The 24,104-nt window shown below is 45.5% G+C and overlaps 1 protein-coding gene across 1 annotated transcript in view; it reads left to right on the forward strand.

Annotated features, from left to right (window-relative positions):
* Positions 1-9,953: 9,953 nt before the first annotated feature.
* The window catches only part of LOC143927638 (puratrophin-1-like), a gene marked incomplete in the record, with an annotated part of 147,361 nt that continues 133,210 nt past the window's right edge, over positions 9,954-24,104 (forward strand). Inside the window, 1 exon segment of the mRNA XM_077451827.1 lies at positions 9,954-10,068. Coding sequence (XP_077307953.1) covers positions 10,066-10,068 — 3 coding nt within the window.

The raw sequence follows: 24,104 nt of genomic DNA on the forward strand, positions 1-24,104 counted from the left end.
CCAGTGCAATTTTGGTCCCATAGAATACGCAAACCACATCCAAAATGCAAACAAGTCACAGCAAAGTCGCACGGGAATCGGATAAAAATCGCATCACGGTGGTGCAGACCTAGCCGTCGGAGAAAAAAGGGTCGAGACTTTTTGCTCTGTGCTTATGCAAGAGAGCAAACACAGATCTGAACTGATCCTAAAGGAAGAATCAAGAGCAATGTATATCTCAAACCCCTTCAATACCGGGCACTTTTACCCCCCTTCCTCCCCAGGCCAATGTTCAGATTTCAGCTGTAGCACTTTGAATGACAATTGCGCGGTCACACAACACTGTGCCCAGAGGAAATGTTTATTATTTTTTTGAGACAGAGCTTTCTTTCGGTGGTATATAATCACCACTGGGGGTTTTATTTTTTGCTAAACAAATGAAAAAAGACTGAAGATGTTGAAAAAGAAAACTTTGTTCTTCGTTTCTGTTATAAAATTTTGTAAATAAGTAATTTTTCTCCTTCATTGATGTGCGCTGATGAGGTGACACTGATAAAGCGGCACTGATGAGCACTGATATGCTGCACTAATAGTCTGCACTGATGGGCAATGATGAGTCGCCACTGATATGTGGCACTGATGGGCACTGATAGGCGGCACTGATAGGTAGCACTGATGGCACAGATAGGTGGCACTGATAGGTAGCACTGATAGGCAGCACTGTTGGCACTGATAGGCAGCACTGATGGGCACTGATAGGTAGCACTGATGGTACTGATAGGCATCACTGATGGGCACTGATAGGTAGTACTAATGGTACTGATAGGCATCACTGATAGGTAGCACTGATGGCACTGATAGGCATCACTGATAGTTAGCACTGATAGGCATCACTGATGGCACTGATAGGCATCACTGATGGGCACTGATAAGTAGCGCTGATGGCACTGATAGGTAGCACTGATGGCACTGATAGGCATCACTGATGGGCACCGATAAGTAGCATTGATGGCACTGATAGGTAGCACTGATGGGCATCACTGATAGTTATCACTGATAGGCATCACTGATGGCACTGATAGGCATCACTGATGGGCACTGATAAGTAGCACTGATGGCACTGATAGGTAGCACTGATGGCACTGATAGGCATCACTGATGGGCACTGATAAGTAGCATTGATGGCACTGATGGCACTGATAGGCATCACTGATGGGCACTGATAGGCAGCACTGATGACACTGATAGGCACCACTGATGGGCACTGATAGGTAGCACTGATAGGTAGCACTGATGGCACTGATGGGAACTTATAGGTAGCACTGATAGGCGCCACTGATGGGCACTGATAGGTAGCACTGAGATGCGACATTGATGGCACTGATAGATTTCACTGATAGGCACTGATTGGCAGCACTGGTGGGCACTTTTGGTGCTGCACCGATAATCAGGACACTTTGGCTATAGCGTGACTGCAAAGATTTTAAAGTGGTTGCAAAGTCAGAGATGAAATATGAACAAAGCACATCCCTTCAGCCTCCTTCCTCTGCTATCTGCCTTAATGACTTCTGACAAGTTTTCCTGACACCAAGAGAAATAAGGTGACAGGGGAGGGAGCTCCAGCACACGGCTTGTGATTGACAGCCTCAGGTCTGTTTCTGTGTGCTGAATGAAGGGGGGTGTGTCCCTTCCCTCCAATCAGCTCTCAGCTCTCTTCACTAAGATCTGCAGAGTGTAACTTCTGCTCTGCGCCCCCTGTCTTCTGAAAGTTCAGACAAGCTGTATAAAATCTGGACTTTGGGCGGATGTAGAGAAGAGAAGATAAACAGGTACAACTTATGTAGGAGGATTTGTTTCATCTCTGTGTATCACCTGAGGCCAGTCACCTCACTGTGTATATGGTATCGGGTTTACAATCACTTTATTGCTATCTGAGTCCGTGTTGGTGGGTGGAGGCATCTTCTCGCTTCCCGTGTGGTCACTGGGAAAGGAAGTGAGGGGAAATTATCCTAATGGGGACACAGACAGCAATAAAAACCTGGCAGGTGTGGCAGCCCTATAAAATATGTAGTGCAACAAAACCCACATCTCCTGGCCTGCACACCCTTGTTACCTCCATACTGAGGACAGAACAATTGTTTTCTGACTCCCCCGTCCCTTTTCCATTATGAAAATGTCCCTCCCGGCGGTCTGCCTGCCAGAGCGGATCCTGCACACCGATAAAGTCCATGGACTTAGGCAATCCTGTGTGTATTGGTCTTCCTGTCCTGCTGTTTGCCTTTCTCCCTTCTATGGCCGGGGTCACTATGACATCATCCTCATCGCCACCAGATCTTTTCCTTTCAGGAAGCTGTCACCCGTGCATTGTTGTGTGGGAGCCAAGGTACACATTTCGTGCGCCCCTCCTATCCTCTTCTATGTAATAAATGAGTGTACATAGCGGGACTCCCACTGAGCATCAAAAAAAGACTCAACACATACAAAAAAATATATATATCTTATTTTAGTCCATATATACTAAAGCAGCACTCCAGCCAAAGATAATAAAAACAAAAAGACGTGTTTCACTCTATTGTAGTGCGGTAACACCAAGCACGTTACCGTATGTTACGTTGCACATTAACTGGTGCCATGCACACTATCATAAATTAACTATTATTTATTCATTTATTAATTATTTCATTATGTAATAATTTGATATTTATTTGTTTATTAATTATCATTTATAAACTATCAATTATGTATGTATTCTTTTTTTATTATTTATTATTTGTATTATTTATTTATTTTTATTATTTTCTATTGTTATTATTTATTGTTTATTTGTTTATTCATTGTCATTTATAAACTATCAATTATGTATGTTTTTTTATTATTTGTATTATTTAATTTTTTAAATTATTTTCTATTATTTGTATTTAATATTTTTATTATTTTCTATTGTTATTATTTATTGATTATTTTTTTATTCATTATCATTTTTAAACTATCATTCATGTATGTATTTTTTTTTTTTTTTTCATTTATATATCTCATTTCATGTCACTTATCTGTATATAATGGTAGTACATATTATGTATTTGTATTTGATTGTTTTGTATACCTTACATGTATTTTTGTATTTTTTGCCGCCTATTAGTGCCCATCAGTGGTGCCTATCCGTGTTCATCAGTGCCGCCTATTAGTACCCATCAGTACTGCCTATCAGTCAGTGCCCATCAGTGATGCCTATTAGTGCCCATCAGTGATGCCTGTCAGTGCCCATCAGTGGGGCCTATCAGTCAGGCCCCATCAGTGATACCTATTAGTGCCCATCAGTGATGACTGTCAGTACCCATCAGTAATGCCTATCCGTGCTGCCTATCTGTGCCCATCAGTGATGCCTGTCAGTGCCCATCAGTGGGGCCTATCAGTCAGTGCCCATCAGTGATGCCTATTAGTGCCCATCAGTGATGCCTGTCAGTGCCCATCAGTGGGGCCTATCAGTCAGTGCCCATCAGTGATGCCTGTCAGTGCCCATCAGTCAGTTCCCATCAGTGATGCCTATTAGTACCCATCAGTGATGCCCATCAGTGGGGCCTATCAGTCAGTGCCCATCAGTGATGCCTGTCAGTGCCCATCAGTCAGTGCCCATCAGTGATGCCTGTCAGTGCCCATCAGTCAGTGCCCATCAGTGATGCCTATTAGTACCCATCAGTGATGCCCGTCAGTACCCATCAGTGTGGCCTATCAGTGCCCATCAGTGTGGCCTATCAGTGCCCATCAGTGGGGCCTATCAGTTAGTGCCCATCAGTGATGCCTATTAGTGCCCATCAGTGATGCCTGTCAGTGCCCATCAGTGGGGCCTATCAGTCAGTCCCCATCAATGATACCTATTAGTGCCCATCAGTGATGCCTGTCAGTACCCATCAGTAATGCCTATCAGTGCCCATCAGTGCTGCCTATCTGTGCCCATCAGTTCTGCCTATCAGTGCCCATCAGTGGGGCCTATCAGCCAGTGCCCATCAGTGATGCCTATTAGTGCCCATCAGTGATGCCTGTCAGTGTCCATCAGTGGGGCCTATCAGTCAGTGCCCATCAGTGAAGGTTATTAGTATCCATCAGTGATGCCTGTCAGTACCCATCAGTAATGCCTATCAGTGCCCATCAGTGTGGCCTATTAGTGCCCATCAGTGATGCCTATTAGTGCCCTACAGTGATGCCTGTCAGTGCCCATCAGTGGAGCCTATTAGTCAGTACCCATCAGTGATGCCTATTAGTGCCCATCAGTGATGCCTGTCAGTGCCCATCAGTGGGGCCTATCAGTCAGTGCCCATCAGTGATGCCTATTAGTACCCATCAGTGATGCCTGTCAGTACCCATCAGTAATGCCTATCAGTGCCACCTATCAGTGCCCATCAGTGCTGCCTATCAGTGCCCATCAGTGGGGCCTATCAGTCAGTGCCCATCAGTGATGCCTATTAGTGCCCTACAGTGATGCCTGTCAGTGCCCATCAGTGCTGCCTATCAGTCAGTGCCCATCAGTGCCGCCTATTAGTACCCATCAGTGATGCCTGTCAGTGCCCATCAGTAATGCCTATCAGTGCCCATCAGTGCTGCCAATCAGTGCCCCTCAGTGTTGCCTATCATTGCCCAACAGTGCCACATATCAGTGCCCATCAGTCCCACCAATCAGTGCCTCCTCATCAGTGCCCATCAGTGCTGTCAATCAGTGCCATCATTGATGCATATCAGTGCCCACCATGAAGTAGAAAAATTACTTTAGTTTTTCAAAATTTTCGAATTTTTTTCTTTTGTTTAGCAAAAAGTAAGAGGTGATTAAATACCACCAAAAGAAAGCTATGTCTGTCTCAAAAAAATGATAAACATTTCATATGGGTACAGGGTAGCATGACCGTGCAATTGTCATTGAAAGTGTGACAGCGCTGAAAGCTGAAAATTGGCCTGGGCAGGAAGGGGGGTAAAAATGCCCGGGATTTGAAGTGGTTAAAAGACCCTGAAAAGCCCCGGAATTAAATAACGTGTTGAAGCTCGGAGGAGACTTTAGTGATTTACATCTTTCTTGACCGGAGAAAAGCATTATAGATGACGGCGTCGCTTTCTTCATCCGGCGACAGAGAGAATTCGGAGATGCCGAGAAATCAATTGTACCCTGAGAGCAATTATATGCAGAAAATTACATTTAGTGTGCGATGGAAGCTGCACACCATTATATTAAGGAGGATATTATAAAGCCTCGTTTACGCTCAGGGCAGTTTTCAGCATCCTCTGAAATGCGATCTACGGTGTTTGTCGCCTCCACACCACCTGTTTTAACCCTTGAAGGGATGCAGCAGCACGCCACAATTATGTGCATTACACGGGGAGTTGCGGGATGGCCCCGCTTGGGTGGGTCATGCTTGGTACTGCCTGCTGAACAAGGCAGGGGGTATACATTTTGCTGCAGCCATGATGTGATTTGGAGTTGTGTCCTGAGCCTCAGGTGTGCTGTACTGTGTCCTGAGCCTCGGGTGTGCTGTACTGTGTCCTGAGCCTCAGGTGTGCTATACTGTGTACTGATCCTCAGGTGTGCTGTACTGTGTCCTGAGCCTCAGGTGTGCAGTACTGTGTCCTGAGCCTCATGTGTGCTGTACTGTGTCCTGAGCCTCAGGTGTGCTGTACTGTGTACTGATCCTCGGGTGTGCTGTACTGTGTCCTGAGCCTCAGGTGTGCTATACTGTGTCCTGAGCCTCATGTGTGCTGTACTGTGTGCTGAGCTTCAGGTGTGCTGTACTGTGTCCTGAGCCTCAGGTGTGCTGTACTGTGTACTGATCCTCGGGTGTGCTGTACTGTGTCCTGAGCCTCAGGTGTGCTATACTGTGTCCTGAGCCTCAGGTGTGCTGTACTGTGTCCTGAGCCTCAGGTGTGCTGTACTGTGTGCTGAGCTTCTGGTGTGCTGTACTGTGTCCTGAGCCTCAGGTGTGCTGTACTGTATCCTGAGCCTCAGGTGTGCTGTACTGTGTCCTGAGCCTCAGGTGTGCTATACTGTGTCCTGAGCCTCAGGTGTGCTGTACTGTGTCCTGAGCCTCAGGTGTGCTGTACTGTGTCCTGAGCCTCAGGTGTGCTATACTGTGTCCTGAGCCTCAGGTGTGCTGTACTGTGTCCTGAGCCTCAGGTGAGCTGTACTGTGTCCTGAGCCTCAGGTGTGCTGCACTGTGTACTGAGCCTCAGGTGAGCTGTACTGTATCCTGAGCCTCAGGTGTGCTGTACTGTATCCTGAGCCTCAGGTGTGCTGTACTGTGTCCTGAGCCTCAGGTGTGCTATACTGTGTCCTGAGCCTCAGGTGTGCTGTACTGTGTCCTGAGCCTCAGGTGAGCTGTACTGTGTCCTGAGCCTCAGGTGTGCTGCACTGTGTACTGAGCCTCCGGTGTGCTGTACTGTGTACTGATCCTCAGGTGTGCTGTACTGTGTCCTGAGCCTCAGGTGTGCTATACTTTGTCCTGAGCCTCAGGTGTGCTGTACTGTGTCCTGAGCCTCAGGTGTGCTGTACTGTGTCATGAGCCTCAGGTGTGCTGTACTGTGTCCTGAGCCTCAGGTGTGCTATACTTTGTCCTGAGCCTCAGGTGTGCTATACTGTGTCCTGAGCCTCAGGTGTGCTGTACTGTGTCCTGAGCCTCAGGTGTGCTGTACTGTGTCCTGAGCCTCAGGTGTGCTATACTTTGTCCTGAGCCTCAGGTGTGCTGTACTGTGTCCTGAGCCTCAGGTGTGCTATACTTTGTCCTGAGCCTCAGGTGTGCTGTACTGTGTCCTGAGCCTCAGGTGTGCTATACTTTGTCCTGAGCCTCAGGTGTGCTGTACTGTGTCCTGAGCCTCAGGTGTGCTGTACTGTGTCCTGAGCCTCAGGTGTGCTATACTTTTTCCTGAGCCTCAGGTGTGCTGTACTGTGTCATGAGCCTCAGGTGTGCTATACTTTGTCCTGAGCCTCAGGTGTGCTGTACTGTGTCCTGAGCCTCAGGTGTGCTATACTTTGTCCTGAGCCTCAGGTGTGCTGTACTGTGTCATGAGCCTCAGGTGTGCTGTACTGTGTACTGATCCTCGGGTGTGCTGTACTGTGTCCTGAGCCTCAGGTGTGCTATACTGTGTCCTGAGCCTCAGGTGTGCTGTACTGTGTCCTGAGCCTCAGGTGTGCTGTACTGTGTCCTGAGCCTCAGGTGTGCTCACTTTTTCTGTACATGTGCAAAGACTACTATCAGGGCAGTTTGAAAGCCTTCCCTGTCATTGTGCGAGTATGGAAAAATTTAAATTTAAATCGTTTTTGAATAAAATTTGAATAGTTTTAGAATTCAAATAGTTTTATAATAATAGAATAGAAAATAAAGGAATATAATAGAAAAGACTAGAATAGAAAATAGAATAGAATAGAAAATAGAATAGAATAGAAAAAATAGAATATAATAGAGTAAAATAGACCACAATACAAAATAAAATAATAGAAAAAAAATAGAATAGAAAACAAAGGGATAGAATAGAAAAGAATAGAATAACAAAATAATAAAATAAAAACAATATAAGCAGCTTCTGAAATTCAAATCTCAAATAGAATATATTTGAATACAATAGAAAATAATATAATAGAAAAAAAGAATAGAATGGAAAAAGAATAAAATAGAAAAGAATAAAATTGAAAAAAAAAATAGAATAAATTAGAAAGAATATAACCATCTTTGGAAATTCTAATTTTAAATACAATCATTTCAAATTTGAATAGAATAGAAAAGAATAGCACAGAAAAACAAAATAATATAATAGAAAAGAATAGCATAGCATAAACAACAGAATAGAATAGAAAGAATATAACAATATAACTGTTTTCTGGAATTTGAATAGAATAAATTCGAATAGAATAGAATAGAACAGAAAATAAAAGCATAGAATAAAATAGAAAAAAAATAGAATAGAATGGAATAGAAAGAATATAACCATCTTCCAAAATTAGAATTTCAAATAGAATACATTTGAAAATACAATAGAAAAGAATAGAATAGAAAAAAAGAATATAATAGAATAAAATAGATAGAATATAACCGTCTTCCGAAATTTCAATAAAATAAATTCAAATTCCAGTAGAAAAAAAAGAATAGAAAATAATATAATAGAAAAGAATAGAACAGAATAAGAAATAGAAAAGAAAGGAATAGAACAAAAAGAATATAACAATATAACTGTTTTCTGAAATTTGAGGAGAATAGAAATGAATAGAGCAGAAGATAAAAGAATAGAACAGAATAGAAAAAAAATAGAACAGAATGGAATAGAAAGACTAGAAAGACTATAACCATCTTCCAAAATTTAAATTTTAAATAGAATACATTTGAAAATACAATAGAAAAGAAAAGAATAAAAAAAAAAAGAATAGAATGCAAAAGAATAGAATATATAAAAAAAGAATAATATAGAAAGAATATAACCGTCTTCCGAAATTTGAATAAAATAAATTCTAATTTGAATAGAATAAAAAATAATAGAATAAAATAGAAAAGAATAGACTAGAATTAAACAACAGAAAAGAAAATAATGGAATAGAAAGAAAATAACTGTTTTAGAATGATTTTGAATTTAATAGAAAAGAATTGAGCAGAAAATAAAATAATCAAATATAATAGAAAAAAGTTGAATAGAATGGAATAATTCGAAAGAATTTAACCGACTTCTGAAATTCGAAAAAAAATTAAATTAGAATAGAATAGAAAATAATATAATAGAACAGAAAAGAATAGGATATAACAAACAATAGAAAAGAAAAGAATGGGATAGAAAGAATATAACCATCTTCCAAAATTAGAATTTCAAATAGAATACATTTGAAAATACAATAGAAAAGAATAGAAAAGAAAAAAATAATAATATAGAAAGAATATAACTGTCTTCCAAAATTTGATTAAAATAAATTCTAATTTGAATAGAATAGAAAATAATAGAGTCGAATAAATAGAAAAGAAAACAATAGAATAGAAAGAATATAACAATATAACTGATTTCTGAAATTTGAATAGAATAATTTTGAATTTAATAGAAAAGAATTGAGCAGAAAATAAAAGAATCAAATATAATAGAATAAAATGGAATAGAAAGAATATAACCGTCTTCCAAAAGTCATATTTTGAATAGAATAAATTTTAATTCGAATGGATTCTAATAAACGAAAACAAATGAAACTAATTTCTGTGACTGAATCGAAGTGAATTTTCTCCTTCTGCACGTGTCTAGTTCACAAATCGTTTCCCCCAATATTTTGTAACATAAAAATTGTGAACTAGCGCTAATTTATTCTCTGGGGTCTCGGCTTTCAGTAAACAGAATTTTTGGGGCCTAAGATAATGTTTTAAACATGCAAAAAATAAAAAAATCATCCCCAGCAGTGAAAGGGTTATATATTACAAATGATGGAATGATAAATACAGAGGAGATTTATTGCAGTTGAGCAACTCTTCCGGGTACAAAAATGAACCACAAGTGTCAGCAAGTGTAGTCTCCGCCCCCTATTAGCGTGCCGATGCTTCAGTCTCCGTCCCCCTATCAGCATGTGCAGGCTTCAGTCCCCGCCCCCTATCAGCATGTGCAGGCTTCAGTCTCCGCCCAGCTATCCCGCCCCCTAATTGCATGTCCGAATTCCAGTGCCCACCTCCATCAGCATGCCAAGGTGCAGTCCCCGCCCTCCATCAGTAGCTCCCATCTGTAATCCCCGCCCCCCCATCACCAGGTCTCGCTGCTATCCCCGCCTCTCTGTATACAGTATAAACGTGTCAAAGCTTCAGACTCCGCCCCCTTGTGTGTATCAGCCTGTCCCTATTTCAGTCTCCGCCCCTATGCAAAATTATCAGCTTGTTCTTGACCCAGACCCCGCCCTTCTGTGTACAGCAGCGCGTGTAGTGCGCCGTATTCCCCGCCTCCCAAGTGCTTCGGCCGTCGCTCTCCCCCCTGTGTGGGGCGAAGGTGGGCGGGGTTGGGGGTGTGTCCGGGCTCTGCACAGCTCCCGGGCTTCTCCGATCCTCATTCGGGATGATGGCAGTGCGGTGAGCGGGACAGGCGAGAGCCCCGGCGGAGGAGATGGTGAGGACCGGCCGGGGGAGGGGAGGAAGGGATGGAGGCGGCTGGTGTCATTATTGTGTGTGAGCGCCGAGCTCATCGCCATGTGCTGTACTGAGCTGAGTATACTATATACTGTTCCTCAGGTGTACAGCACGGTGTATACTGTGTGCTGATCCTCAGGTGTACTGCACTGTGTATACTGTGTGCTGATCCTCAGGTGTACTGCACGGTGTATACTGATCCTCAGGTGTACTGCACTGTGTATACTGTGTGCTGATCCTCAGGTGTACTGCACGGTGTATACTGATCCTCAGGTGTACTGCACTGTGTATACTGTGTGCTGATCCTCAGGTGTACTGCACTGTGTATACTGTGTGCTGATCCTCAGGTGTACTGCACTGTGTATACTGTATGCTGGTCTTCAGGTGTACTGCACCGAGTATACTGATCCTCAGGTGTACTGCACTGTGCATACTGTGTGCTGATCCTCAGGTGTACTGCACTGTGCATACTGTGTGCTGATCCTCAGGTGTACTGCACTGTGCATACTGTGTGCTGATCCTCAGGTGTACTGCACTGTGCATACTGTGTGATGATCCTCAGGTGTACTGCACTGTGCATACTGTGTGATGATCCTCAGGTGTACTGCACTGTGCATACTGTGTGCTGATCCTCAGGTGTACTGCACTGTGCATACTGTGTGCTGATCCTCAGGTGTACTGCACTGTGCATACTGTGTGCTGATCCTCAGGTGTACTGCACTGTGCATACTGTGTGCTGATCCTCAGGTGTACTGCACTGTGCATACTGTGTGCTGATCCTCAGGTGTACTGCACTGTGCATACTGTGTGATGATCCTCAGGTGTACTGCACTGTGACAGTATACTGTGTATGCTGATCCTCAGGTGTACTGCACTGTGTATACTGTATGCTGGTCTTCAGGTGTACTGCACCGAGTATACTGATCCTCAGGTGTACTGCACTGTGTATACTGTGTGCTGATCCTCAGGTGTACTGCACTGTGTGCTGATCCTCAGGTGTACTGCACTGTGTATACTGTGTGCTGATCCTCAGGTGTACTGCACTGTGTATACTGTGTGCTGATCCTCAGGTGCACTGCACTGTGTATACTGTGTGCTGATCCTCAGGGGTACTGCACTGTGTATACCGTGTGCTGATCCTCAGGGGTACTGCACTGTGTATACCGTGTGCTGATCCTCAGGGGTACTGCACTGTGTATACCGTGTGCTGATCCTCAGGGGTACTGCACTGTGTATACTGTGTGCTGATCCTCAGGTGTACTGCACTGTGTATACTGTGTGCTGATCCTCAGGGGTACTGCACTGTGTATACCGTGTGCTGATCCTCAGGGGTACTGCACTGTGTATACTGTGTGCTGATCCTCAGGGGTACTGCACTGTGTATACCGTGTGCTGATCCTCAGGGGTACTGCACTGTGTATACCGTGTGCTGATCCTCAGGGGTACTGCACTGTGTATACCGTGTGCTGATCCTCAGGGGTACTGCACTGTGTATACCGTGTGCTGATCCTCAGGGGTACTGCACTGTGTATACCGTGTGCTGATCCTCAGGGGTACTGCACTGTGTATACCGTGTGCTGATCCTCAGGGGTACTGCACTGTGTATACCGTGTGCTGATCCTCAGGGGTACTGCACTGTGTATACCGTGTGCTGATCCTCAGGGGTACTGCACTGTGACAGTATACTGTGTGCGCTGATCCTCAGGTGTACTGCACTGTGTATACTGTGTGCGCTGATCCTCAGGTGTACTGCACTGTGTATACTGTGTGCGCTGATCCCCCCAGGTGTACTGCACTGTGTATACTGTGTGCTGATCCCCCCAGGTGTACTGCACTGTGTATACTGTGTGCTGATCCCCCCAGGTGTACTGCACTGTGTATACTGTGTGCTGATCCTCAGGTGTACTGCACTGTGTATACTGTGTGCGCTGATCCTCAGGTGTACTGCACTGTGTATACTGTGTGCGCTGATCCCCCCAGGTGTACTGCACTGTGTATACTGTGTGCTGATCCCCCCCAGGTGTACTGCACTGTGTATACTGTGTGCTGATCCCCCCCAGGTGTACTGCACTGTGTATACTGTGTGCTGATCCCCCCCCAGGTGTACTGCACTGTGTATACTGTGTGCTGATCCCCCCCAGGTGTACTGCACTGTGTATACTGTGTGCTGATCCCCAGGTGTACTGCACTGTGTATACTGTGTGCTGATCCCCAGGTGTACTGCACTGTGTATACTGTGTGCTGCACTGTGTGCTGATCCTCGGATGTACTGTACTGTGCTGTGTATACTGTGGGTACTGATCCTCGGGTGTACTGTGCTGTGTATACTGTGGGTACTGATCCTCGGGTGTACTGTGCTGTGTATACTGTGGGTACTGATCCTCGGGTGTACTGTGCTGTGTATACTGTGGGTACTGATCCTCGGGTGTACTGCACTGTGTGGTGTCCCCATGACCTGGTCCCGGGTTTGTGTTGTTCGGTGTCACCCCGCTGTTACCTGTCTGGAATAAATAGTACATTTCTATGAATGGATTGAATGCGGCTCATGTACAGTCGGGGGCGCTCTGTCATCACAGCAGAATAGCGGATGTGTTCTCTCTCTCTCTCTCTGATTGGCTGTGTGTTGTTTGGTGTTTTCATGCTCTCCTCTCAGGTGTACACGGCTCCCTGATCCAGAGCAACATCACAAACCATTAAAAAAACGCAAAAATCCTGCGTTCCCAATATTGACATCAGTTATATCTACACGCTTATAAACGCATATACAGGTGTGAGGAATAGTGCCCCATCATTGGTGTCAGTGGGAGGAATAGTGCCCCATCATTGGTGCCATCAGTGGGAGGAATAATGCCCCATCATTGGTGCCGTCAGTGGGAGGAATAATGCCCCATCATTGGTGCCGTCAGTGGGAGGAATAATGCCCCATCATTGGTGCCGTCAGTGGGAGGAATAATGCCCCATCATTGGTGCCGTCAGTGGGAGGAATAATGCCCCATCATTGGTGCCGTCAGTGGGAGGAATAGTGCCCCATGATTGGTGTCAGTGGGAGGAATAGTGCCCCATCATTGGTGTCAGTGGGAGGAATAGTGCCCCATCGTTGGTGTCAGTGGGAGGAATAGCGCCCCATTGGTGGCACTGCCTATGTTCTTAACACATGTTTTGATATGCATTTTTATGCGTTTGCATCAGGGTGGATTTGATTTAAATCAGCAGCTGTAATCTCTGACCGGGCTGTTGGCTCCTCCCCTGACCGGGCTGTTGGCTCCTCCCCTGACCGGGCTGTTGGCTCCTCCCCTGACCGGGCTGTTGGCTCCTCCCCTGACCGGGCTGTTGGCTCCTCCCCTGACCGGGCTGTTGGCTCCTCCCCTGACCGGGCTGTTGGCTCCTCCCCTGACCGGGCTGTTGGCTCCTCCCCTGACCCGCTGTTGACTCACCGACAGTCCTGCCCACTTTAGTGGGATCGCTGATGATGCGACGGTGACACAACAAGGTGAGGGACAGTGGGTGAGGGGATGCCCGCTAACAGGCGCTGCCATGATGGATCTGAATTGACAGGCGCTCTTTAAATGTATGGACTAATTTTTGCTGGTAGTTTAGAATCTTTAATATTTGCAAACAAAGTGAAGGTTTCCTATTTAGAATAATAAACTGTCAGGTTAGTAAAACAGCGACATCAGAACCGATCCAATCATACAGTTTGTAGTGCACATAGATTTGCAAAACAATGGGATAAAGGAATATTCCTGAACTTTGTTTTATCTCATGGTTACTGTCAAATTGTGTGAATGCATCAATGCAGTGCATGTCATCCCAGCCTTGCAGAGCTTGGATTCATTGAGTGGGTTTACCAAAAATGTAAATATAGCAGAATATACAGCCTCATGCCACAGAACTAAGCTCCATTTCATGCTGAATAAACTAAATGATTAATGTATCTTAAATAGAAACCTATTTTTTAGATACATTTTTACGCCAAAAACATTTTAGTAAATTAAATTTGATAAAAATCTAAAAAAAAAAAAAAAAATCATATATTTTTTATTTTTTTTTAATCGGTGATTGATTTCTATCCCTGGTTTGCATTGTGTGAACTCTTTCCTGACGCCTCCTCTGTGTTGATTTTCTATTGTATGGATTATTATTCTATCATCTCGGATGATAACGCTCTGTAAATGACGTGGGGGGAGTTTGGGAAGATTTGTGCCGTGTTTACATTGATCTGAATGGAGGAATTTGGGGAGCAATAAAGCAGGCCAAGCACAACACGGGGGATACGTTTTTGGGTGACGCAAAGCGACCGTGTGACCGACACCGTCCAATAGAGATCACTGACAGAGCGCTGACGGGCAATCATTTATAAAGCTTCAAAATAACAGAAGAAACACCTACTTTATAGATGGTGGTTTGGGGCCCGGAAGTCGGGACACTTTTCCTTTCACTTTCTGTTCCATCACCAACACAGGAGGAAGCGAGGAGATCCTAAACAGGAAGCGAGAGGATCCTAAATGGGAAGATCCTAAACATGAAGCAAGAGGATCCTAAATGGGAAGATCCTAAACAGGAAGCGAGAGGATCCTAAATGGGAAGATCTTAAACCAGAAGAGAGAGGATCCTAAATGGGAAGATCCTAAACGGGAAGCGAGAGGATCCTAAATGGGAAGATCCTAAACGGGAAGCGGAGAGGATCCTAAATGGGAAGATCCTAAACAGGAAGCGGAGAGGATCCTAAATGGGAAGATCCTAAACGGGAAGCGAGAGGATCCTAAATGGGAAGATCCTAAACAGGAAGCGAGAGGATCCTAAATGGGAAGATCCTAAACAGGAAGCGAGAGGATCCTAAATGGGAAGATCCTAAACGGGAAGCGAGAGGATCCTAAATGGGAAGATCCTAAACGGGAAGCGAGAGGATCCTAAATGGGAAGATCCTAAACGGGAAGCGAGAGGATCCTAAATGGGAAGATCCTAAACGGGAAGCGAGAGGATCCTAAATGGGAAGATCCTAAACGGGAAGCGAGAGGATCCTAAATGGGAAGATCCTAAACGGGAAGCGAGAGGATCCTAAATGGGAAGATCCTAAATGGGAAGATCCTAAACAGGAAGCGAGAGGATCCTAAATGGGAAGATCCTAAACAGGAAGCGAGAGGATCCTAAATGGGAAGATCCTAAACAGGAAGCGAGAGGATCCTAAATGGGAAGATCCTAAACATGAAGCGAGAGGATCCTAAATGGGAAGATCCTAAACATGAAGCGAGAGGATCCTAAATGGGAAGATCCTAAACATGAAGCGAGAGGATCCTAAATGGGAAGATCCTAAACAGGAAGCGAGAGGATCCTAAATGGGAAGATCCTAAACGGGAAGCGAGAGGATCCTAAATGGGAAGATCCTAAACGGGAAGCGAGAGGATCCTAAATGGGAAGATCCTAAACGGGAAGCGAGAGGATCCTAAATGGGAAGATCCTAAACGGGAAGCGAGAGGATCCTAAATGGGAAGATCCTAAACGGGAAGTGAGAGGATCCTAAATGGGAAGATCCTAAATGGGAAGATCCTAAACAGGAAGCGAGAGGATCCTAAATGGGAAGATCCTAAACAGGAAGCGAGAGGATCCTAAATGGGAAGATCCTAAACAGGAAGCGAGAGGATCCTAAATGGGAAGATCCTAAACAGGAAGCGAGAGGATCCTAAACAGGAGGCGAGAGAATCCCTGTGTCCCGTCGGATATGGTGACCCATCAGAAGTGGTAAAGGAAGTGACTTTCCATCGCCGCCATCTTGCTACACCCCGCACTCCTCCTCCACAGTAAGGATACAGTGAGAAGGGGACCAGCGCACACCTTGTTACACCCACTGGAATTTTGCATTTGGAAGTTATTTTTAAAAGTAAGCGAAGCATAAATGGCGAAATAAAGTATTTGAAAATCCATCAGATTTTTTACGCGTTGAATTAACAGCAGCAGTGTTCTGTCAGATTAGCAAACCTGTGATATCAGCCGATTTGCCGCTGCTTTTAAAATTCAACATGTAAACAGTCTGATGGATTTCCAAATACTATATTTCACCATATACCGTATATACTCGAGTATAGGCCGACCCGAATATAAGCCGAGGTCCCCAATTTACCCCCAAAAAACTGGAAAAAATTATTGACTCGTGTATAAGCCGAGGGTGAGACATGCCTGTCCATCCCTGTGTGTCGTCCATCCCTGTGTGTGTCCATGCATCCGTGTGTGTGTGTGTCCATGCATCCGTGTGTGTGTGTGTGTGTCCATGCATCCGTGTGTGTGTGTCCATGCATCCGTGTGTGTGTGTGTCCACCCATCCCTGTGTGTGTGCATGCATCCGTGTGTGTGTGTGTGTGTGTGTGTGTGTGTGTGTCCATGCATCCGTGTGTGTCCATCCATCCCTGTGTGTGCATGCATCCGTGTGTGTGTGTGTGTGTGTGTGTGTCCGTGCAGCCTACCTGTGTCCAGCCTGCCTGTGTCCGTCCCGGCCTGTGTCCGTCCCGGCCTGCGTCCCGTCCCGGCCTGCGTCCCGTCCCGGCCTGCGTCCCGTCCCGGCCTGCGTCCCGGCCCGTCCCGGCCCGTCCCGCAGCTCTTCGTCGGTGGCCATTCTAGGATTCAAAAGCCGCGCCTCCGTCGGTGATAGGCGGAACACTCAATTTCCCAGCAGTCAGTGGTCCGCCTATCATGGACGTCCGCTCATCCTCATACTACGGACGAGGATGAGAGGACGTCCGTGATAGGCGGAACACAGACTGCTGGGAAATTCAGTGTTCCGCCTATCACAGGCGGAGACGGAGGCGCGGCCTTTGAATCCTAGAATGGCCGCTGTCTGTCTGCTCGACACGCTGATCGGGCAGACAGACAGCGATGACTCGAGTATAAGCCGAGGGGGGCACTTTCAGCCTCAAAAAAGAGGCTGAAAATCTCGGCTTATACTCGAGTATATACGGTATGCTCTGTTTACTGTTAAAAATAAGTGTGAAATGCAAAACTCTGGTGGGTGTAACAAGATGTCCGCCTGCCCCCTTCTCGCTGTATCCTTACTGTGGAGGAGTGCGAGGTGTAGCAAGATAGCGGTGACGCAACATAACTTCCGTTACAAATTCTGACAGGCGCCTAATCTGACAGAATAATTTAGCTCAATATAACGCGTGTCCCCATTGGACGTTTTTTCCCTCTATTCTTCTGGTGACAAGTAAAAAAAAAAAAAAAAAAAACCCCGGCAGGGCTTCTAATCCCTCTCCACTCTTTCCAGATCAAAAAAAAAAAGTTTACCCTTAGTTGTACTTTAGGCCCCGTTCACACCTGAGTGATTTTTCTGCTTGAAGCTTGTCGCTCTAAAAACGCTCCACATGAATGCGATTGTGATGCGGTGCAGGAAATGCTGCGAATCTCGCACCAGTGAAAGCAAAGGCTAATGGAGTCTCCATAGATTTTCCATATAAAGGAGTAAAAATTGCAACAAAGTGGCGTCGCTGTTTTTGTATTGGCGCCGCATGCTGGAGCTTGTAGTCTTCACCCCCCCCCCCCCCCCGATGCCTTCTTATGGCTCAGTGATTGGATGGAGAATGCGGCCTCCGATCCTGCGATTATTGGCAGAGCCACATCTTGCGGTTAAAACCAGACCTCTGTGTTCTCCTTCTGTACAGCTCAGTGTTTGTGGGATGGGCGAGCGCCGTCCACACCCTGCGTTGCACCTGCAGCTCCAGCGGTCTGCAGAACATCTCATCTTCCAGGATTGCAGAAGTGTGTGTGTGTGTGTGTGTGTGTGTGTGTGTGTGTGTGTGTGTGTGTGGGGGGGGGGGGGGGGGGGGGGGGGGTGGTAAATACGTTACTTGGAGTCACTTCTGTGAAATGTCTTATCTGCGGAAGGATTGCTGGAGGGTGTTGTAGCCGTATCCATGTGCCTGCAACACAAAGTGCCACATAATTGTAAAAGTGGAAGGAAAACGGTAAATGGTTGTCAACGTTTGTTACAAATAAATATGTGATAAGTGTGGGGGGGCATTGCCCCCCTTAGTAAATACTTTTGTAGAATCCCCTTTCTCTACAATTACAGCTGCAAGTCTTTTTGGGGATGTCTCTACCAGCTTTGCACATCTAGAGAGGGACATTTCTGCCCATTCTTCCTTGTTGAATATCTCAAGCTCTGTCAGATTGGATGGAGAGCGTCTGTGAACAGCAATTTTCAAGTCTTGCCACAGATTCTCAATGGGATTTAGGTCTGGACTGTGACTGGGCCATTCTAACACATGAATATGCTTTGATCTAAACCATTCTATTGTAGCTCTGGCTGGATGTTTTGGGTCGTTGTCCTGCTGGAAGGTTAACCTCTGCCCCGGTCTCAAGTCTTTTGCAGACTCTATCAGGTTTTCTTCTAAGATTGTCCTGTATTTGGCTCCATCCATCTTCCCATCAACTCTGACCAGCTTCCCTGTCCCCGCTGAACAAAAACATCCCCACCACATGATGCTGCCACCACCATGTTTCACGGTGTGTTCAGGGTGATGTGCAGTGTTAGTTTTCTGCCACACATAGTGTTTTGCTTTTAGGCCAAAAAGTTCAATTCCGGTCTCATCTGACCAGATCACCTTCTTCCACATGTTTGCTGTGTCCCCCACATGGCTTCTCACAAACTGCACACAGGACTTCTTATGACTTTCTTTCTCCAATGTCTTTCTTCTTGTCACTCTTCCATAAAGGGCAGATTTGTGGAGAGACGACTAATAGTTGTCCTGTGGACAGATTCTCCCCCCCTGAGCTGTGGATCTCTGCAGCTCCTCCAGAGTTACCATGGGCCTCTTGGCTCTTCTCTGATGAATGCTCTCCTTGCCCGGCCGGTCAGTTTAGGTGGACGGCCATGTCTTGGTAGGTTTGCAGTTGTGCCATACTCTTTCCATTTTCCGATGACGGATTGAACAGAGCTCTGTGAGATGTTCAAAGCTTGGGAGATTTTTTTTTTTTATAACCTAACCCTGCTTTATACGTCTCCACAACTTTATCCATGACCTGTCTGGTGTGTTCCTTTGCCTTCATGATGCTGTTTGTTCACTAACAGTGTTTCTCAAATCCAGTCCTCAAGGCACACCAACAGGTCATGGTTTTCAGGATTTTCCTCAGATGAAATGGCTGTGGTAATTACTAAGGCAGTGAAACTGACCAAATTGCCTGTGGAAAGCCTGAAAACATGACCTGTTGGGGCGCCTTGAGAACTGGAGTTGAGAAATACTGCTCTAACAAACCTCCTGAGGGCTTCACAGAACAGCTGTATTTATACTGAGATTAAATTGCACACAGGTGGACTCTATTTACTAATAAGGTGACCTCTGAAGTCAATTGGTTCCACTAGATTTTAGTTAGGGGTATCAGAGTAAAGGGGGCTGAGAGAGAGAGATGCATGCCCACCCTTGGGATTTGCTGCGGGTGTCTGCGCAATCTTAGTGACACTTTGAACGCAGGTAATTTCTGTACTCGCTGAAAATGTTCCTAACTTTAAGTAATAAAACGAATGCAGCCGTCACTACATAGAGCTGCAGTCTGACATGTTTCTTAATGGGGTTAGATCTGCTTTCTTCATTCATATCTCTGAGTGGTGGATGTGTTTTGTAGTCTATGGATAATATGGGGGGGGGGGGGGTCCTGGGGTCCCGTGTTCGGTGTGGTGGAGTGTTCCCAGGCAGAGGTGGCTCATATTACCGGGGAAGGACGATCGCTGTAGTTGAGCTGTCAGAGGAAGGCGAGACGTTTGTTTTGGGCGAATGCCAGCCAGGAATGGGCTGAGATGGGGGAGCTGGGATGTTTGAGAAACCAGGCACCCCCCTCCCCCTCCTCTGATCTCATACAGGTTCCTGTAGCTGCAGCTCCAGCCACTGAATGGTGATCATACCATAGGACTTCTGTGTTTTGGATATTTTGTATTACAATCTGCCCCAGGGGGGATATTTAGCAACCCCCCCCCCCCCCAACTTATTCTGCACATTTCTTTTTCTTACCTTGTAATGCAAAATATACTCGCCTGAGTCCTCATTCACATGGTTGCGCCTGTCCATAGACCTGCCCTCGCCGGCATGGGGTGTACAGGTGTTCTGCGCAGGCCATTCCATTCATGTCTACTAAGATGCAGCAGTTGCACGGACACAGTCTCTGCCATTAACAATGAATGATACCTCCAAACCCAGCACGCGTTTTTTTTTTTTTTTGTGCGTTTCGTAAACGCTTGAAAAATCTTGCGGCTTTGCACACCCCTATGAAACGCTCCGGTGTGAATGGAGCCTAATGCTGGCCATACACTATATGAAAAATCAGCCGAAATTCAGTCACTTGGACAGTTTGTTTGTTTTTTGGCCAGTTAATGGGCACAAAATTCCATAATGGCTGGGGCGTCTTTGAGCCAAAACTTTTCTCCCGACCGAACGATAAATTGAAAGGTTAATGTGTTTCCTGTCCGAACTGTCGGCACTATATATATATATATATATATATATATATATATATATATATATATATATATATATATATATATATATATATATATATATATATATATATAAAAAAAAAAAAACACGAACAAAGGATTCATTTATGTCCACTGAACGTCTTATCGGTCATTACATGATGGCACTATCCGTTGCGCTCATGGCCGAATGTTCGTGTTTTTTTTTCGAAAATGGGTTCGGCCGATTTTTCGTATAGTGTATGGCCAACATAAGGCAGGCCATACAGTGGTGGAATTTTCTTTCGGAAATCTTATCTAAGAATGTTCGTTGGCATTTCACACCATTAGTGGGCTGCAGCAACAGCCGATTTTTGTGCGGTAATCAAATTTTGAGTAACCGGAAATGTTGGACATTTTTTTTTTTTTTTTAAAAACCGAACGATTTTCTAATCAATGATGGGAGAATTGTGCGAGAAATCTAATCGAAAAAGGAATGCGCATGTGCAAGAAAAGAAGATTCCCGGCCACAAAAATTATTTTCTGTAGCAACATGAGGTGTGATTTGAAGGCTTGGTTGGCCGAATTTTGAAATCCAATGGTGGCGCCATCAGATCACAAAACGCACAAGTTTTCTGATTTTCAAAAGCAAATTCTTTTGAAATTCGACCCATGTATGGCCAGCCTTGGGGAGAAAGGTTTGTGGGACTGTTCACACTGCTGGAGGTGCAACCTTATTACACCACCCCTGGGCAAAAAATTTCATGTATTGCAGCTTACATCATTAGATGTGGCACCTGCATTAGTTGTCTGTGAAGACAGGTCCACTCTGGAAAGTAATCACAGTGCTTCACTTTTTCCACATTTTGTTATGTTGTCACCGTATTCCAAAATGGATTAAATTCATTATTTTCCTCAAAATTCTATAAACAATCCCCCATAATGACAACATGAAAGAAGTTTGTTTGAGGCCGGGTTCACACTGCTGCGGGGGGAGATCCGGATGTGATTCGCACCGCAAATCACATCCGATCTCCGTAGCGATGCGAGTACAGCCATACAGATAGTATGGCTGAATTTGCATCGCTCCCGCAGCAAACTCGCACGGGACCCTTTTTTTGGTCCGCAACAGAATCTGATCGCATGGGGGTTCACACCATGCGATCCGATTCCTGTGCGAGTCGGCAGATCGCACTGCGATATGCGGACGGATCTGGGGGTGTCATTAACATATCATTGACACTCCCAGCCGTCCGCATAGGGCAGTGTGAACTGCCGGCGGGAGTAATGCGATGCAGGAAAACGCCGCGGATTCGCGGCGTTCCCGCATCGCAGCGGTGTGAACCCGGCCTGAAATCTTTATTTAAAATGATAAAAATCCCACGTACATAAGTATTCACAGCCTTTGCCGTGACATTCAAAAGTTATCTCAGGTGCCTCCTGTTTCCATTGATCATCCTTGAGATGTTTCTTCAACTTTTGTTTGGAGTCCACCTGTGGTAAATTCAGTTGATTGGACCTGATTTGGAAAGGCGCACACACACCCATCTATAGAAGGTCCCACAGATATTAGTGCATGTCAGAGCACAAACCAAGCCATGAAGTCCAAGGAATTGTCTGTAGACCTCCGAGACAGAATTGTATGGAGGCACAGATCTGGGGATGGGCACAGAAACATTTCTGCATTGAAGGTCCCAATGAGCACAGCAGCCTCCATCATCCGTACATGGAAGAAGTTTGGAACCACCAGCACTCTTCCTAGAGCGGGCCGCCCGGCCAATCTGAGCGATCGGGGGAGAAGGGTCTTAGTCAGGGAGGTGACCAAGAACTCTGACAGAGCTCCAGCATTTCTCTGTGGAGAGAGGAGAACCTTCCAGAAGAACAACCATCTCGGCAACACTCCACCAATCAGGCCTGTATGGTAGAATGGGCAGATGGAAGACCCTCCTCAGCAAAAGGCACCTGAAGGGCTCTTCAGACCATGAGAAACACAATTCTCTGGTCTGATGAAACAAAGATGGAGCTCTTTGGCCTGCATTATGTCTGGAGGAAACCAGGCACCGCTCATCACCTGGCCAATACCATCCCTACAGTGAAGCATGGTAGTGGCAGCATCATTACTGCTAACACACCCGATGCCCCAGTATAGAAGGGGTCTTAAAGTAACGCAGTACAGTATCGCAAAAAAAAGATTGCCTGGTCATGAAGGAGGGAAAAAAAACTTCTGGAGCTGAAGTGGTTAATACTGCGTTAACCCTTGCATTATTGGGGGGGGGGTGTAGTGTATTTTTTTTTTTTTAGAGTTGGGCTTTGAATCAGCGATTTTTCACTAGTCGCAGCATCACTGCAATTTCGCAATAAGGAGTATTTATCTGTATTAGGCCCCTTTTCTCACTTGTGCGACTTGTCCTGTGACTGGAAAGTCACATGACAGGACACACTCCATGATATCCAATAAGTACCGCTCATATCTGTGCGACTTTAATGTAGTCCCTGCACTACGTTGGTGAGACTTTGATGCCATTTGAGGTCCATAGTCCTCCAAGATTACACAGGCATTGCTTCAAGTTGTGTGACTTTTTCAGGTCGTGCAAGTGTGAAAAGGGGCCTTCTCTGACCGTCCTGAGAATCGCCCCCCAGCTGTTGGCCTTGGCCAATGACTCGCTGAGGATGACGGTAAGGCCACAATGGGATGGAAAGGACCCGGCGGGGCCCTTTATCTCTGACCTGACTCTTTTTATTCCTGGAGCTGTTCTGGGCTTTACCCTGATGAAGTCAAGTGCGGCGGAACAGATTGTAAACAAGATTGAGGCCTACATAAATCTGCTGAGGTATTTGTATCCAGTCCGGAAGAAATGGGTATATACAGTATATTTATAGGAAGGCTGTATATCTTTAGCGAGCGCCCTCGGCCTAAATATAGATAGTTATTTTTCACCGGCTTCTGGGAAGACGCTTGTCAGGACTGGCTGTGCCGGACTTCCCACCATGTCCGATCTCTGTGCCGGTCCTGAAGTGAATGTCAGGTTGTGCTGAGGTGAGGTGAGGAGAACATTCCCTCCAGGTGAATCGTGTGTGCATTTATTACAGATTGTTACCCATTCCTGTTCCGAGGAAATTGCTGGAAGCCCTTTCGTGTCCTTTGTTAGACAATTGCTGGTTTAGAAAATCGCTTTGAAAAAGCGCTCGATCGTTTGCTCAGCTTTCAAAATGTTAGTGGGTTCACCTTAAATGTCAACATGCAAAGTTTTATGGCCAAAAAAAAATGAACCATCATGTCGGATTTTGGGCTTGACAACTGCTTTGTATCTAGGAGCCGGCTAAGGCCCCTTTCGCACTTGTGCAACCTGAAAGTCGCATGACTTTCCGACGTGACTTGAAGTAATGCCCTGTAATCTTGAGGTCTATGGACCTCAAGTCGCATCAAAGTCGCACCTGAGTAGTGCAGGGACAATTTCGCAAGTCGCGCAGCTATGAATCGTACTCCTTGGAAATCATAGGGTAGGACTTGTCATGCCACTTTGTCGTCACAAGTCACAGGACGAGTCGCACAAGTGTGAAAGGGTCCTAAAAAAAAATAAAAT

Source organism: Lithobates pipiens, unplaced genomic scaffold (assembly GCF_037356315.1).
Source record: "Lithobates pipiens isolate NorthernLeopardFrog02 unplaced genomic scaffold, aLitPip1_a1.2 Scaffold_10, whole genome shotgun sequence".
NCBI lineage: Eukaryota > Metazoa > Chordata > Amphibia > Anura > Ranidae > Lithobates > Lithobates pipiens.